Source organism: Osmerus mordax, chromosome 22 (assembly GCF_038355195.1).
Source record: "Osmerus mordax isolate fOsmMor3 chromosome 22, fOsmMor3.pri, whole genome shotgun sequence".
Classification (NCBI taxonomy): Eukaryota; Metazoa; Chordata; class Actinopteri; order Osmeriformes; family Osmeridae; genus Osmerus; species Osmerus mordax.
In genome coordinates this window covers 4475924-4492119 of record NC_090071.1, presented here as the reverse complement: position 1 = coordinate 4492119, position 16196 = coordinate 4475924, and the positions used below count along the sequence as shown (strand labels likewise).

General features: G+C 49.6%; 1 protein-coding gene across 1 annotated transcript in view; it reads right to left on the bottom strand.

The window, feature by feature from the left end:
• mgat5 (alpha-1,6-mannosylglycoprotein 6-beta-N-acetylglucosaminyltransferase) overlaps nt 1–16196 on the bottom strand; it is a 48156-nt gene that overhangs the window by 20872 nt on the left and 11088 nt on the right. The window contains exons 3-5 of the mRNA XM_067260966.1: nt 10705–10869; nt 2460–2536; nt 1054–1143 (exon numbers count right to left, since the gene is read on the bottom strand). Of these exons, the coding sequence (XP_067117067.1) occupies nt 1054–1143; nt 2460–2536; nt 10705–10869 (332 nt within the window). The remainder of the gene's footprint in view (nt 1–1053; nt 1144–2459; nt 2537–10704; nt 10870–16196) is intronic.

Below are 16196 nucleotides of genomic sequence, written 5' to 3'. Positions count from 1 at the left end.
AAGCAAGAGAGAGAGGTGGGAGGATGGAGAGATAGAGGAAAGAAGAGAGAAAGAGAGAGAGAGGGGGTTTGTGTGAAGATAGAGTGAGATGGAGGTGAGAGGAGAGAGAGAGAAAGATAACTCACTGTGCAGAGCTCTCTATCTGGATGCCTAGTGCACGCCCCCTCCCCCCCTCCCCCTCCCCCCTCCCCCACCCCACCTGAAGTTTTTCCATCCAGTTAACAGAGACCTTGTCGGGCGTCCAATACAGCCCCTCCACCAAGCACAGCTCTTTCACAATACACAACCTATGTGCTGCTCTTTGACTAGATCATTTCAGCATGGGATGGTGTGCTTTGAAAGAGCTTGCACATTAAATACTGGGGGACATCTTTCCTGAACAGTTTTAACTGATGTCTAAGGAACCTAAAGGAGGTGTCTGAATGTTGTAGGCGGTGTTTTAGCATTCCTCTCTCGCACAGCTGAGTAGTACACGCAAACAGATAAACTCCCATCAATAAGTAAGCAGCCCTGGACCACCCTGGAGGGCGCAGTTGTGTCGTCAAGGCTACGTGGTGTTCATGAATGAGAAGCGAGCGCTCCTGACACGTGAGGAATGGCAATGAGCAACCTGCACTCTCTTCCTTCTCCCCTGTTGTCTTTCCCATCCCTGTACAACCTCTCCCTTTCTCACTCCCTTTCTCCTCCCTTCGCTATGCCAGGATATTTCCTCCCTCCATCTTTTTGTTCCTCCCCCGTTCCTCCGTCTGCTAGCTTGGTTTTCCCCATCCCTCTCTCTCTCTCTCTCTCTCCCTTTCTTCTCTCGCACCTTGCTCCCTCCATCCATCCCTCCATCTCCCCACTCTCTTCCTCCGTCCTTTATCACTCTTTGCCCCTCCCTCCCCCTATTCTTCCCTCCCTCCCCCTATTCTTCCCTCCCTCCCTCCCCCAATTCTTCCCTCCCTCCCTCCCCCAATTCTTCCCTCCCTCCCTCCCTCCCTCCATTCTTCCCTCCCTCCCCCCATTCTCTACTCCCTTCCTCCCCCCCTCCCTCCCTCCCTCCCCCTCTCTCACCTCACTGAGGTAGATGAAGAAGGAGCAGGTGGATCCGTCCACACCGTAGTTATTGTAGCAGGAGTCCGACCGCCACATGTCCTTCATCCACTGAGGAGGAAGAGGAGAGACATGAGTGGGTGCACATTAGGACTGGAGAGTTGGGGGGGGGGGGGGTCTAGGCTAGAAGATGGAGAAAAGCAGAACCGTCTGGAAAATCGATGTGGCGGAGGTTACGATATTGGGGGCGGGTGCAGGGAGGGGGTGGGTTGGAGGAGAGCGAGGAAGGGACGGTGGGGGGGGGGCATCGTCTAGAAATAACTGCGTTCCATTCGTCTGAGTCTTATTTCCATAGTCTAGAAGTTTCCATCCAGGTTGTTTTGAGCAGAGCGGAAGGTTGAGCCAGCCTAGCCACTAAACCCACATGATTGACAGCTGAGCCAGGAGGTCTGGTGTGCACGAGGGGGGTCATGTGACCTCCAGAGCTTTCAGAGTCTAACAGAGGGGGGGGGGGGGGGGGGGGGGCCTGCACGAACTGGCGTGTGAAAACGCACGACGCGAGCCGGAGCGTTGATTAGAACAGTCAAATAGGTTGGTCGGCATGTCTGACAGCATCGGCATGCTGGATGAATTAGCGCCATTAGCATCGGCGTCTCTTCTTTTGCTGTTGGTTTTATATCAGAACGGCTTAGTGACATGACAGTGACTGAAAGAACACAGGATGGAAACTTGATTAGAAGCACAGCCACAGCTGAGACTGCAAACCCCGTAATCACAGAGCTGGCTGGAAGAAAATAATAGTGAACTGAAGCTCATTTGACTGCCCACATACGAGGCCAGACTTTGATCCCCCTTTCACAACCCCAACTAATCCTCCTTGAACTGTGACCTTTAATCGCCCCCCACAGAACACTTGAGATCTAAATCCCGAGACAATAATCCCATCGCAAACGGCGAGACAAGCAAGGCTTATATGGACCAAACAGAGCTAAACTGGACCAAGCAGAGCTTAACTGGACCGAACTAGGTTTCCCCTCGGTGAAAGTCAATATAGTTCCTGCAGGCCCGGATCAATTACGACAATGTAAATACGGTCTAATTTTTGGGTGAACTTGATTAGTCTCACCCCACCGGGCTGGAACTAGTGGATCAGTCCGATACCTCTGACAAATCAAACGCCCTTCAATTTCTACTGCTCTTTCTATGAGACTGGTGTGTGTCCAGGCGCTGACTGCAGAGGCCAGGCTGCCCTGGTATCGACCTCTCCCTGACACGATGACGTTATCAGAGACAGCTCCACGGCAGCAGAGCAGATGGTGTGTGTGATATGACCACCCTGTCTGCCAGGGTACATAGGTGCACGCACACACACGCCAGTGACAATCAAAGGTCGCGGGCTGTGTGTGTGTGTGTGTGTGTCTCTTTACCTTAATTTTCCCCTCGCAGTGAGGAAAGCCGTCCATGGGGGGCAGTTCACACTTCTCCTGGGCACCGTTCAGGAGGTCTGAGAGAAAAGAGAGAGAAAACAAAGAAGAAGAGTTTAGGTTCCAGCATTCACGGCACACAGGCCAGGTGTGGGGTTCACCAGCACACCCCACATGGGTGCTACCGGGTCCCACACACAGTCCCATTCAGAGATCCAGTCACCCTGGGAACCCTGATGCTGTTGCTGATGATACGATAGCGAGCAGCACTCTCTTTCAGCGACACGGACAAGGCCCGGCCGAATACCGTGCTCTCCTCGCAAGTGCTCTCTCTCAACAAGACAGAGTCTGTTGCGTGTCTGGGATCAGCAGCTCTCCAGTCTCAAGTCAAAATCTGAAGTCAGACATGAGCGACAGGAGGGTATTAACCTCGGTGCGTTGGTCCACGACAGCTGAGCTAGTCTGGGTTTCACATAAGAGCTGGAGAAGTATGGGAAGTGTTCAGCCACACGCTGAGCCACCTGAACAGCACCCTTACACCCCAGTCTGGAATAGAAGAGATGGATGAGACAACCTTTTCCCCCTCTTCTTATGTGATATCTCTGGGGAGACTGCCAGAGGAGAGGAAATGCAGCCTCCCATCCATGAGCCCTACAGCCAGCCGCACACACACGCCAGCACAACGCAGCACACACACACAAGCTGCCACACACGACAAAACACACACTCCGGCGCGCACACACACACACACACACTAAAGAGATTAGAGCAGACAACAGAAAATATCTGACAGTTATAATAAACAGCCTATCTTTTCATCTGTCAGCCAGGAAAGCGCTTGCTCCTGTCCTCATGCACTACGGCAGGGAGACTTGACCCTGTGATGTAATGATGACGAAGGTGGGAGTGGCGAGGCCGTGTCGCTCAATCCCGTCACCCAGATGTTCTCTCCGTTCCAGGAAGACCAGTGGATTAAAGCTGAGCTCAGATGCACACCGCACCACAGTGTTAACCTGTGAGGACAAACCCATCTCTTCAGAAACGAGCTGCGGGGTCCAGAACAGGAAATGATTATATTTCACTCACACGCACTTGATCGCAATCCATCGCACTCACTCTCTCACACACACACACACACACACACTCACTCTCTCACACACACACACTCATTCAACCACACTAGTTCTTGTCTGTTGAAAACAGCTATGAGGGAGATGAGAAGGACCCAGCGCCTCTACTCTGTGGACACAGGGTGGTCACGAGACAGCAGACACACAAAGAGCCTCTCTGCCCTGGTTCCCGGGGCAACAGCAGCAGGAGAACAATAGAGAAGGAGATTACAGCCATTTCCAAATGCTAAAGTACAAAGACACGGGGAGAGGATAGTCACAGAACCTTTTCATTACACACACACCTGCTCTCTCTACCAAGATGCTACACTAAGATCTCACCAGCCAACAAGCCATGCAGCCAGTCAGTAGTCCAGCTACTGTAGCCAACCAGCCAAGCAGCCAACCAACCAGCCAGGCAGCAATCCAGTGACAGCTCCTGCTGTTAAGATTCCGACACAAAGACCCGAGGCCCAGTGAGGTGTAAATATGAATGCGTTTGATCAGATGTATGTGGTGGCAGCAGGTTGAAGGACATCTTAATGTCATCTTAAGCTCAGAGCCATGGCCCGCTGTCACGGTAACAGCTGGACACTCGCACTGTGTCCTCACACACACACACACACTTACTCAAACACACACTCGCACACATACTCGCTCACTCACACACACACACACACTTATTCACAGTCCCACATACATAAAGCCGACAGCCATTATGACGTTCCTCAAGAAAAACACAAAATAGCACCATTTTCAACACCTCCAACACAGATAAGGAGAGGAAAAGACTATGTCAATTTAAACCACTTCTCATCTGACAAGATAAGCAGCCCTGTCTCTAACCTAACCACTCTGTGTGTGTGTGTGCGTGTGTGTGTGAGCGAGCGCATGTCATGACTGACAACCCACAGAATCAAGGTCACAGAATGACCCTCAGGACTCAGCAGCTTGGAAAGAGTCTGCCATCATTCAACGTTGCGTAAGACACCCTGACGTCCACATAATGGCATGCGCTCGGAGGACAGGAGAGTCCTGTCGAGCTGAAGCATGAATCCAGTGACATCATCTGCAGGTGTGGCCTCACACGTTGGAGATCATGAGCTTGTGATCGAATTCAGATCCACACTCATCAAGCACCCTTACCCAGACGACCGACATAGCAACTTTCTGGACTTAATAGAAGATCTGATTGCTCTTCCCCCTCTACCTCTCTTCATCCCTCCCCCACATTCTCTATTTCATCCCCAACTTTCAGAGCACTTTGCTGGAGTGAAAGACGTCCTTGGGCACTTCATCAATAAGGCAGGAGGGGGGGGCTAATGGAGGCTGTACTCTGAGACACTTTCTACCGGTAGATTTTCAGGGAAAGAGGGGGCGGTCCCTGGGCACGTGTCTCAAGCCTGGGTCCTGGCTCTCTGGAGGGGAGAGATCTTCCAGGCCTGGGTCCTGGCTCTCTACAGAGGGGAGAGATCTTCCAGGCCTGGGTCCTGGCTCTCTACAGAGGAACTGATCACTACAACTGAGGAGCGACAGTCCCATGAGGCTGGCAGCAGCCAAAAGCTTTAATTATCTCTGATCATCTGTGATGAATCACTACTCCTACACGCACGCACACACACACACACACAAACACGGACCGAAGCCAATGGGAACTGAGGAGGAAGGAGGAAATAGCCAATGGGGAGTGAGAAGGAAGGAGGAGGAGCCAATGGGGACTGAGGAGGAAAGAGGAGGAGGGCGGCTTTGAATAACTTTGATTAGGAGATACGACTTCCTCAATGATCAACTGGTGTTTGAATGTCACAGGAGAGGTGAGGAGGCGACGGAGCATGACCACCAGACCTTGAAACAACAGAGAACTGCCTGAAGCGTACTGGAGAGGGGAGGCTTGGAGTGCACCAGCTCCAGGAGCAGAGAACGTCAACAAACTCCAGAATTAGCTGAGAAAAAAAACCTAGGCCGCATAAGGATCTTCTCCCTTCAAATCTGTGTTTAAAGATGCCGACCTAATCTAGCAGCTATGTGAAGCGAGGCCAAGCTGTTGCGGCCACATTACCAGCATGCTGTTCATGTTTCTCGTTTCCTCAAGACTGCTAACCCTAAATCCTTGTTACAACAAAAGCCAAATGTCTGTTTGAATATGGCAAGTGGACACAGCCTGGTTTCCACTCCCCCAGGATGTGGGACGTGGCTGCCTGCTTCAGACAAACAACAGGGCATGGGAGAGGAGGAGAGGAATGAGGGGTGGGCAGAGAAAGAGAGAGATGGATATAGAGTGAGACAGAGAAACAGATAGAGTTACAGGGAAACGGAAGAGAGCACATGGATTGGGCAGTGGCCTGAAGTCTTCAGATGTTGTTTCAACCCATTTTTCCCAGGCATTGTTCCTGAATGAATAAGACATGTGTGGAGTGTATGAGATAGTGAGTGTGGGTGTGGGCGTGTGTATGTATGAGATAGTGATAGTGTGTGTATATGAGATAGTGAGTGTGTGGGTGTGTATGCGATAGTGTGTGTGTGTATGAGATAGCGAGTGTGTGTGTGTATGAAATAGTGAGTGTGTGTATGAAATAGTGAGTGTGTGTGTGTGTGTGTGTGTGTGTGAGATAGTGAGTGTGTGTGTGTGTATATGTGTGTGTGCGTGTGTGGCAGCATGGTACTATGAGGTGACAACATCACGTAGTTTCCTCCATGCACAGCGTGCTGATGTGCTTACATGTACACGTACAAATGGGGCCTGCTTTTCATAACAGAAGAGGTCTCCGGGGACGCCAGAGGTTCGCAGAGGAGAGAGGGGGAAAACAACCACTTCGCCTGAAGCTTCCCAGCAGATGCTGGAGGTACTGGGACAGTGAGGAAAAAAAGTTAGTTGCGAGCCCTGGGTACAGGGTTCCTATTTTACTATGTTCCAGGTTTCCATTTTCTCAACAATCCTTACGTCCTGAACTGCTACTGTAGTTGTGCAGTAAGAAGCAGTGCAGGCTGTACATCATCCATCATAAAACATCATGAAACTGTGTCTTGAGGCCCCCTGCCTGTTCAGCCAGCCCTGCTCCAGCCCGGACTCGTTCCCCTCAGAGACATGCTGACAGCTCCACACTGCAGGGTCGTCTGCCACACAAGCTGAGAGGGCAAAGGTCACCATGGACGCTGAGCCGTGCCACGGATTAGCAGAGGTGACGAAGACCGTGGAAAGACACATCTGGTCCTGTCGAGATCTCACAGTGGGGGCAGGAAAAACGTGTGTGTGTGTGTTTGGGGGGTGAGGGGGGGGGGGTGGGGGGGGGGGTGGGGGGGAGTTAGGGTAAAGCTGAAAACAGCAACTCACTTGCCATGTCTATGATACCCTGGTAGTTGTGGGTGAACACATCTTGATGCGTCACGTTTTAACACACTGACTGTCGGGGCCTCAGCTGGCGTTCACGTCAAAGGAAATGAGCTTGGTGGGAGTGCCATGTTGACTGCTGTGGACATCCTTAAAGGGGGCTGTCGAGGAAAGCAAGTGGTAGACTAAGGCGATCTAGACGTGTGGCACAGAGCGGATTCCGGGCAGTGGGAAGCTGTGAAGATTGAAGGTGTTCGGTTTGTTCACGAGGGCCCGTCAGATTGAGTTGTGTCCGTGGATGCTGCATGTGTGTTTGGCAGCAGGCAGCATCTCTCCACACCTGATTAGTACTGATTGGGGACTGGGAGCACTCCCAGAGAAAAAGCTTTGTCTGGTGAAACCGTAACGGACACCACAAATTGTATTTAGACCAAACAAACAGCTCCCACTAATTGTGTGGGTCACATGCTGCAGAACTACTTAAGAAACTCAGAGAAGTAAAACATGTCATGGGTGTCATGTCTGCTGAATAACGCTTATTCAGGTGAGTTGGTAAGTATTTGTACGGCTTTTTGTACATGCAATCATGCCCCTCCCCACGTCCGTTTCCGACCCGAGACCTCCCCTGCACCCCCGCACTCCTGCTCTGCATTCTCCCTCTTCGAGAGGTTCATCTCTCAAGGTTGCCAGTTCGATTCCCGGCCGTGCAAAATGACGTTGTGTCCATGGGCAAGGCACTTCACCCTACTTGCCTCGGGAGAATGTCCCTGTACTTACTGTAAGTCGCTCTGGATAAGAGCGTCTGCTAAATGACTAAATGTAAATGTAAATCTCAGACAATAGCCGTCAGTTGAGTGGGATTGTTTACAGTGTTATGACAGGCTTGACTGAGGTGTGATGCATTAGGGTCTCCCCTTTGTTCTGTTGACTTTTTATTTGTCTTGTGGCGTCATTGGAAGCCTCAAGCCTGGGACACACTGACAGACCACAGACAGACAGACAGACAGACAGACCGAGAGACGGGCCATTCTGGGCTGAAATGGGCCCTTCTGCTCGCTGGTTCCTGCGGACACAGCTTCAAAAAAACACTCTTTTCTCTCTACAAATCACACCGCCAGGCAAACGGGCCTGCCAAGAGCAACATCAACACCTTTCAACAGTGTCTGGGGGTGGGGGTTGGGGGGGGGGGGGGGGGGGGTGGAGGAATGGAGGAGAGAGAAGAGGGGGGAAGGGGGGGACGGGGGGAGAAAACTCCCGCCAGGCCAATCTCAGAAGCCCAGAACCAGGTCTTTCATCCCATTACAGACCCTCCATGAGCCTGATTACATTTCAACACTGGGATCGCGCTCTGGAGGATCACGCCGCGAAGGCCGTGATTGGTCACATTGACAGGGAACAGACACACAAATGTCCACACCAAGGTCGGGAAGAAACACTACAGCACCCCCGCCTCTGCCTACCCCCGCCTCTGCCTCTGCCTCCCCCCGCCTCCCCCCGCCTCTGCAACCCCCCGCCTCTGCCTCTGCATCCCCCCGCCTCTGCCTCTGCATCCCCCCGCCTCTGCCTCTGCATCCCCCCGCCTCTGCCTCTGCATCCCCCCGCCTCTGCCTCCCAGCCTCCCTCACAGAAAGGCGTCCAGATTGAGTTGTTGTGTGCTGGGGAGGACCTATGTGTCTCTGCCCAGCAGACTGATGACAGAGCCAGATGGCTCTGTCTGATAGCAGAGGCTGATATGGCTGATAGCAGAGGCCGATAGCAGAGGCCGATATAGACGAGGCTGATAGCAGAGCGGAGTAGAGGCTGACAGTGGAGGCTGCAGGCACCATGGATGTCTCCTAAGGTGGTACTGCCCTCCACTCCCTCAGTGATTCAGGAAGGACACCAGCGCTAAAGGTCAGGCTAACATTTCAGCTGACATTCTGACAATTGTGTACGTGGTGAAATGACTTCATGACTAAAGATAGTCAAATGGATTCAAATAAAATATGTACTGGATGTTTATCTAATTTCATTAGTAAAACTGAACTACAACCTCAACTCTGATACACACTGATACACACCAGTATGTGCAGATCAGATAAAACATTTACATCAAGTCAATAAAGTTCCTGGGACTGGGATGTGAGTGTCTCTGACTCCCCAGGCCAGACCCTAAAGGGGCCCTAGGGAGAAGGACTCGGGTCTGTACGATCCAGCAGCCAGAAAGACCAACATCCCCATCTGCTCCATCTACACAGCAGTCGCTCCGAAGCCAGGCGTGTTCCCTTCACTGTCCAGATACTATCTGTGTAATTGCTTCCAGCCCGTGGAGCGTGGGCCCGGCCAGGGCTGCCGGCTGCCACGCTGGGCAGGGCTGCCTGCTGTCATGCTGGGCAGGACACCGCGCTCTGCTCTGACGGGGCCATTAGCCGACTGACTTAACAAGGGGAGAGGGAGGAACCAGACACAAGTGTCCTCGGAAGAGCTTTGACGTTTTCAAGAAAGGAGGAGGGGGGGGGGGGGGATTTGCAGAATGCGTGAGACAAGACAAACGCTAAGGGAAGTGAAGATGGTTGCAGAACACACAGACCACAGAGCGACCCTGACGCCCTGTCCTGCTCGTGCTCCAATGAGAGAGAGCAGAGAGAGGAGAGAGAGCAGAGGAGAGAGAGAGCAGAGAGAGGAGAGAGAGCAGAGGAGAGAGAGAGCAGAGAGAGGAGAGAGAGCAGAGAGGAGAGAGAGCAGAGAGAGCAGAGAGAGCAGAGAGGAGAGAGAGCAGAGAGAGCAGAGAGGAGAGAGAGAGCAGAGAGAGCAGAGAGAGCAGAGAGAGCAGAGGAGAGAGAGCAGAGAGGAGAGAGAGAGCAGAGAGGAGAGAGAGAGCAGAGAGAGGAGAGAGAGCAGAGAGAGGATAGAGAGCAGAGAGAGGATAGAGAGCAGAGAGGAGAGAGAGCAGAGAGAGGATAGAGAGCAGAGAGGAGAGAGAGCAGAGAGCAGAGAGAGCAGAGAGGAGAGAGAGCAGAGAGGAGAGAGAGCAGAGAGGGGAGAGAGCAGAGAGGAGAGAGAGAGCAGAGAGAGAGCAGAGAGGAGAGAGAGCAGAGAGAGAGCAGAGAGGAGAGAGAGAGCAGAGAGGAGAGAGAGCAGAGAGGAGAGAGAGCAGAGAGGCAGATCTGCTAATCAAGAATCCAGGACGTGCTCACACCGCGCAGAATAAACCCTCCTCTGTGCTGCTCCAACTTTATAACTCAATCGTCGTAATCTCATTTTGTTGACTTTCCAGCACCACATAGGGGCTCCATTTAAATCACTAAATACCTCACCAACTACTGAAAGAGAGACCCTGGACTCAGAAAAACAAACACTTCATTTTCACAGCTAGCAAATTCATCAAGTTGAAACTGCCTGGATAATCAATGATACCCGACAGAAGGTCCACTCTGAGTGAATGGGGTTGTTTGTTCAAAGCCGTGTGATGGATCGGACGTGGAGCTACGGGGAATTTAGTTAAGGTAGAGCCGACAGACATTTCATCCAGGAAATGTTACCGCAGCTGGGGATATTTTTTTTTCATTTACAATGAAAAGTGTTAGCCTTCAACACTGGTGTGGAACAGCCCACACGGTATGTTATCAGAGTGTGGACTTGAGGGGAAAACCTTAGACTGAGCATGTCGGGATTACTAATTCATCTCCCCCGCCCTCTCTGGGGGCTTCCGAAATTCCCTTGAAACCCTCTCAACCTGTCAGCGTACTGTATTTGATAGATCAATGGGTTGAATCCAAAAAGAAAATGCAGCGGCCGTCTGTTCTAGCGTTGACAGGAGAGCGCCACTCACCGGCCACGTTGACCTTCCCTGCGTTGGTGGCGCTGGGGGTGGCCGTGCTGGTGCCCACCGTCAGGTTGGCGCCTGTGCCGTTGTAGATGTTGTCCACCTTGGACTCCAGCTTGCCGAGTCGCAGCATGATGTTGTCCAGCAGCACGGCCAGGGTCTTCTTCAGATCTGCACCACAGGAAGCAGCAAACGGTAGAGTTAGCGGGCATGCTCCGCCAAGAGGACAACTAGGTGACTCGACCTTGTTTTGGGGGTTTTTAGGCCTTTGTACATCTAAAAGGGATGTTCTTCAGATTTACAGACAAGAGGATACAGAAGAAGAACAGTGAAGAACCGTGGTCAGAGATGGGCATAGCCAACTGGAATTCACTTTGTTTTGACCTCTTAATATGCAGAAAAGTCAGTGCCATTGAAAGAAACTCTTGGCGGTTTTAAGAGCACAAACAATATTCTGTCTGGGTTGCGGTAAATAAAGGCGCAAAATATTAAAGGCTTACTGTCGTTTACTAAAGAACGGTAAGGAGGGAGAATAATACAGTCTACACAAGCAGTGTAATGTGCCTGAAAAACCTCCAGGATTTTTGCCTGGGGAAAAGAGCTTCCTATTTTTATCATCATAACCAGACTGATCAATATATCATTATGGTGTGACTAAGTTTCCTCCACAGAGACAGCAGGCTCGTCTTTCTCTAGAGATAGAAGGGAAGGAGAGAACCGGGGCGTTCCAGCCCAACATTAAGTCATCGGATTTCAGGCTCCCAGCTAGGGATTCATCTAAATGCTAAACCGAACTGCAGTGTCTTTGAATGTGACCTTGGTGGTTCATTGGGGTCTGTGGGCATGTGCTTACCCCAGAACCTGGGCAGCAGTGTGGGGAGGAGGGAGGACACTGTGAAGCACACACACAGAGCTGGCATTCGCAATGACATCATCACTGTTCTGATACCATTTAAGGACAAGCCGGCCAAGCAGGAGATGGCATTTTTGCACACATTCCTTAATGGAATCCATCTATAACCTACAGCAAACATTATGTCATTTAGCTTAAAACAGAAAAATATATTAAGCCACTACAGTTACTGCCAGTACTGTAGGAAATTGAAACTGTACAAAACCTTGTCTGGGTAAAGAACCTTTTAATGTGCATTGAGGACCTTGAGCACTTTTTTGGACAGCACAGTAATGGAGAATGTATGTCTCCATTATTACTAAAGTAGGTCAGATGTGGCCTGAGGGCCTTTAGGTGTAAAGTAATAACAAGCCCTCAGCAACTTGACAGTTTTAGTAGCTGAACCCAACACATAAGGAATTCTAGAATCATCTTTAATATTTTAGCATCGTCATCGATCATGGGACAGAGAATAATTAAGGGAGACAGACAGAGGGAGACAGACAGAGGGAGAGTGACAGAGAGAGAGAGTGAGAGTGAGAGTGAGAGTGAGAGTGAGAGTGAGAGTGAGAGAGAGAGAGAGAGGAGGGCTTCTGTTTTGTAGGTGGGCTTGGCAGCAGAAGCAGATGCCCACAGCCAGCATTGGACGACAAGGAACCAATCAACTGGAGAGTGAGAGTGGCCGCCTTGCCAAGGCATCCGACTAAACATAATTGGGGACAATGGAATGTGCCCACGCAGACCAGAAGGCTCAGCGTCTGAGCGAGCTACCTCCCATCTTGATATGAGCATGAGCAGGACGGCTGTCTTTACTTCCTGGTCCAACCTTCCAGTAATGAACTGTGCTCAACCAATATGGTAAGCTGGGTCACCAGTCACTATCAATGAACCGGAATAACGTCCACACAGATGGAATGTGATACCTCAGGAAACGATGAACTGCACTGCAGCAGGCTGAATAGCCTGCACTATGTTTACAACGAATGAGGAATGAAATGATGCTTGCGGTGTCTGACTCATTCGATAATACAGACCAGCCATGTCTGAGGGATGCTTAGAGTGACTCATCCTATCAGCAATTGCCTCCAATACATATGGCCTCAGAGGCCTCGAGACAAATGATACGCCCCTCATAGCTCTGACCCCCTTGATCAGCCAAGCATACTCGCTTCTTTCAAAAGGGGGATCAGCCAACAAACAAGTAGCCTGTTCTACTAATTGCTGTCTAAATATTTCCAGCAAGCAGACAAAACAGTCAAAGCAAACAGAACGGCAGAGTGAACTAATCGTCTCAAACTATTTTACACTGGTAACATAACAAATCAGTTCAGATTATTGAGCTTGTTTTCCTAAAGTAGGTCAACATCAATGAAATACAAAAACTAATATATAAATATATACATATATATATATCTTAAAAGAACACACATACAAGCTTGTTTGAGGCAGAAAAGCTATATAACGCACAGCGGGAAAAATAAGCAAATGATTATCCTTCATTTGTTGATGACGGGAACGCAAATCCAGCAGGACTTTAATTTGTCCGACTGACAGATGGGATGTCCTGATCTACTTCCATATTCCCATGAATGTGAGTGCTCTATGCTGACCTGGAGAGGCTAAACATGACCGTGGTGAAGAAGACCTCTGGATCCATGTCACACGCCATATCAGACACCTGGGCCAGGAGTCAGGATTAGAACTGGGATTTACACGCTACATTCATGCTATCAACATCATGAGACCAACTTGCTCTCGTTCCTCAGCGTTCTGCATGCCAGGATAACAGACCGAGACAACATCCCCACGCACATACCCTCTTTGTGGTAAGATTTCTTTCGCAGTGATTCAATAAGAAGGCTTGCAAATGATGTTGGTATCTGACCATGTTCGTGTTAAATATCGGCTGTCACTGTGGAACGAGCTTCGCAATCTAAAATGGAGTTCAAGAAGTTGTACACTGCACACAAAAAAGGACCTAGGGGTGAGGAGAAGGAAGTCCCAGCATGCATTTACATTTAGTCATTTAGCAGACACACTTATCCAGAGCGACTTACAGTAAGTACAGGGACATTCCCCCGAGGCAAGTAGGGTGAAGTGCCTTGCCCAAGGACACAACGTCATTTTTGCACAGCAGGGAATCGAACTAGCAACCTTCTGATTACTAGCCCGATTCCCTAACCGCTCAGCCACCTGACTCCCTGTGATCCATCCCTTGCCCCTCTCCTCCATCCTGGTAGTAACCCAGACCCTGTCAACCCCACAGGGCCCTGGCCTGACAACACATTCCACCTGTCCCTGTCACGAAGGTGGGTAACCTCACACCTGCCCGTTACTACAACAGTAGCATTGTTCATAGAGTGTTTCAGGTGACAACAAACCCAGCAGCCAAAACGTCCCACTATGTCTGTTCCATGTCTGGAAGATTTGAGAAAGATCAGATGACATTCCACCCCCAGAACCACATGAAACTTTGAGGTCACATCCCGCAGAAGCGGTATTACAACACAGCATCAGTGACCCTTGAAGGCCGGGGGCAGGGAGCTGGGGCAGGAAACATACCAAGCTGTTCCAAGAAACTGTTCCGTCTCCACGAAAAGTGTGTGACAACAAGTTCAGGTTCTCGGTTGCTAAGAATCAGAATCAGGTTTATTCGCCATGTATGTTATACAAACACGGAATTTACTGTTGCAGGGAGGTGCAAAACACTAAACATATACGAATCTGATGACTGGAGAGGACGTAAAGTGGTACTAGCAAAGTTAGAGGCATGAAGGTCCGAGGACAGAATTGACCGTGAATAGAGGAAAAACGAATATATATATATATAATAGCCAACAGATGTTTGTCATCCACTCAGGCTGATAACAACTGGTCTAAACATTATCGTCTACAGTACACAGTATAGGTTACAGCAGGATCTACAGAATGAAAATTCAAAATAAAATGAGCCTATAACGTACACAACCCTACTAATAAGACACTGTCTGATCCATTGGTTGTGTTTAACATAAGCAAATACGAAATCCATGATTTCTCCCACACAGGTACACACCATATCTCTAGGCTAATGGCAGGGCTGCACACTACTCAGTGATGCTGCACAGTGCCTCCATAGAGCTGAACTTTGAGCAGCGTGCTGTCACAGAGGTAAGATATGCCTTTATCCCCTGCTAAAGCATCCAGCCAAGCCATGATTAAATCTGCACCAAAGAGAGGCAGGAATTGAGTGAGGGGAAAAAGCAGGAAAGAACCAGAATGTCAAGTCCTCGCTTTGCATATTCACTAAGCTACTGGAAAAGGGGTCGACCTGACAGGACTAAAAATAGTCATGCACTCCTTAAAAAACGTTTTCCTCCGATTGTAGACATGATTTCATCAACCTTGCATTGCTTCTCTATAAACAGTGTACGGTTATGGTTGCAGTCTTGACATTTTACTTCAGCAAGCCCTTCTTCCAGGTTAGAAAATGATCTGTTCAGAAGGAACAAACAGCACTGAATGCACCACATAGAACAGTCTTGCTCTTTTCATAACTGGATACAATATGTCACTGGGCTTGCACTGAGAGCTAAAGCAGATGGTGTAATTCCTCTTAAATGCATTTGTAACAACAAATTCCAATCTGGAGACGAAGCATTAAAACTACAAAGTAATTCTTTCTGTCAGTTTATTTATTTTTAAAATAATCAAGACACAGGATGGACCCCCCATGAACTGTCTGACTTAGAGGAGGGTCTTGCTACAGCTTCAGGCCTCTAATGGATGACGAAAATGGGTTACATGGCAGTAAACTGGTAACACAGCTACTGTTTCGGTAAACCATGAGTATCTGGTAAATGCAACAGGGTTCGGTCTAACATCATTCTAACCAACGTGCATCACCAAGGTCTGTCAGATGCACTCCTATCTGCACAGAGCATCTGAATTAGGGTCGCCACGACTACACTAGACACGGCTGCAACAGAGAAGCCTCCAGAATACTGTTTGCACTAAACCAATTTCATGCTTCTCTACAGATAATTACTCTCATGGTTTGGGACCTTAAGTAATTACATTTAGCTAATTATATCATAATACAGATCTGGGATAGAGGCTGGGATTTCTCTAAACCATTTAACAAAGGATTTCAGGTCATTAGTGAAGGTGGGAGTGTGCTGGCCCGTTTCAGACAGAGGAAAAAAGGAAAAAGAAAAATGGGTTTCTCAATGTAGTATGGCGTCTCTGAACCCACCGAGCATACATTTCTTACGTGAAGCTTAAGGGGAACGTGAGTAGCTAAATGCTGCTGGTTTTGTCCTGTAAACAAAGAGCTGTGGAGGGTCAGGGGAGTAGAGGAGGGGGAACAGAACGACAGTTGGTGTCTGAGTGATTGCGTGGTCGGGTCGGAGAAACCCCTTGTTGAAAGACAGATCATATTAGTCTTTGGCTTTTCCCAGCCCGGGAGTCACAGAAGGCCAGTGTGTAATAGGCTAGCCTCACGCCTTTATCTTGTTGCTTTGCTGCACATTAGAGAGCAATCAATTTTAATCTCCAAGTTTCTAATGAAGCTTCTCATTGAACCAAACGGGTCTGTTAATGGCATGAATAACTTATTGATGTTTTT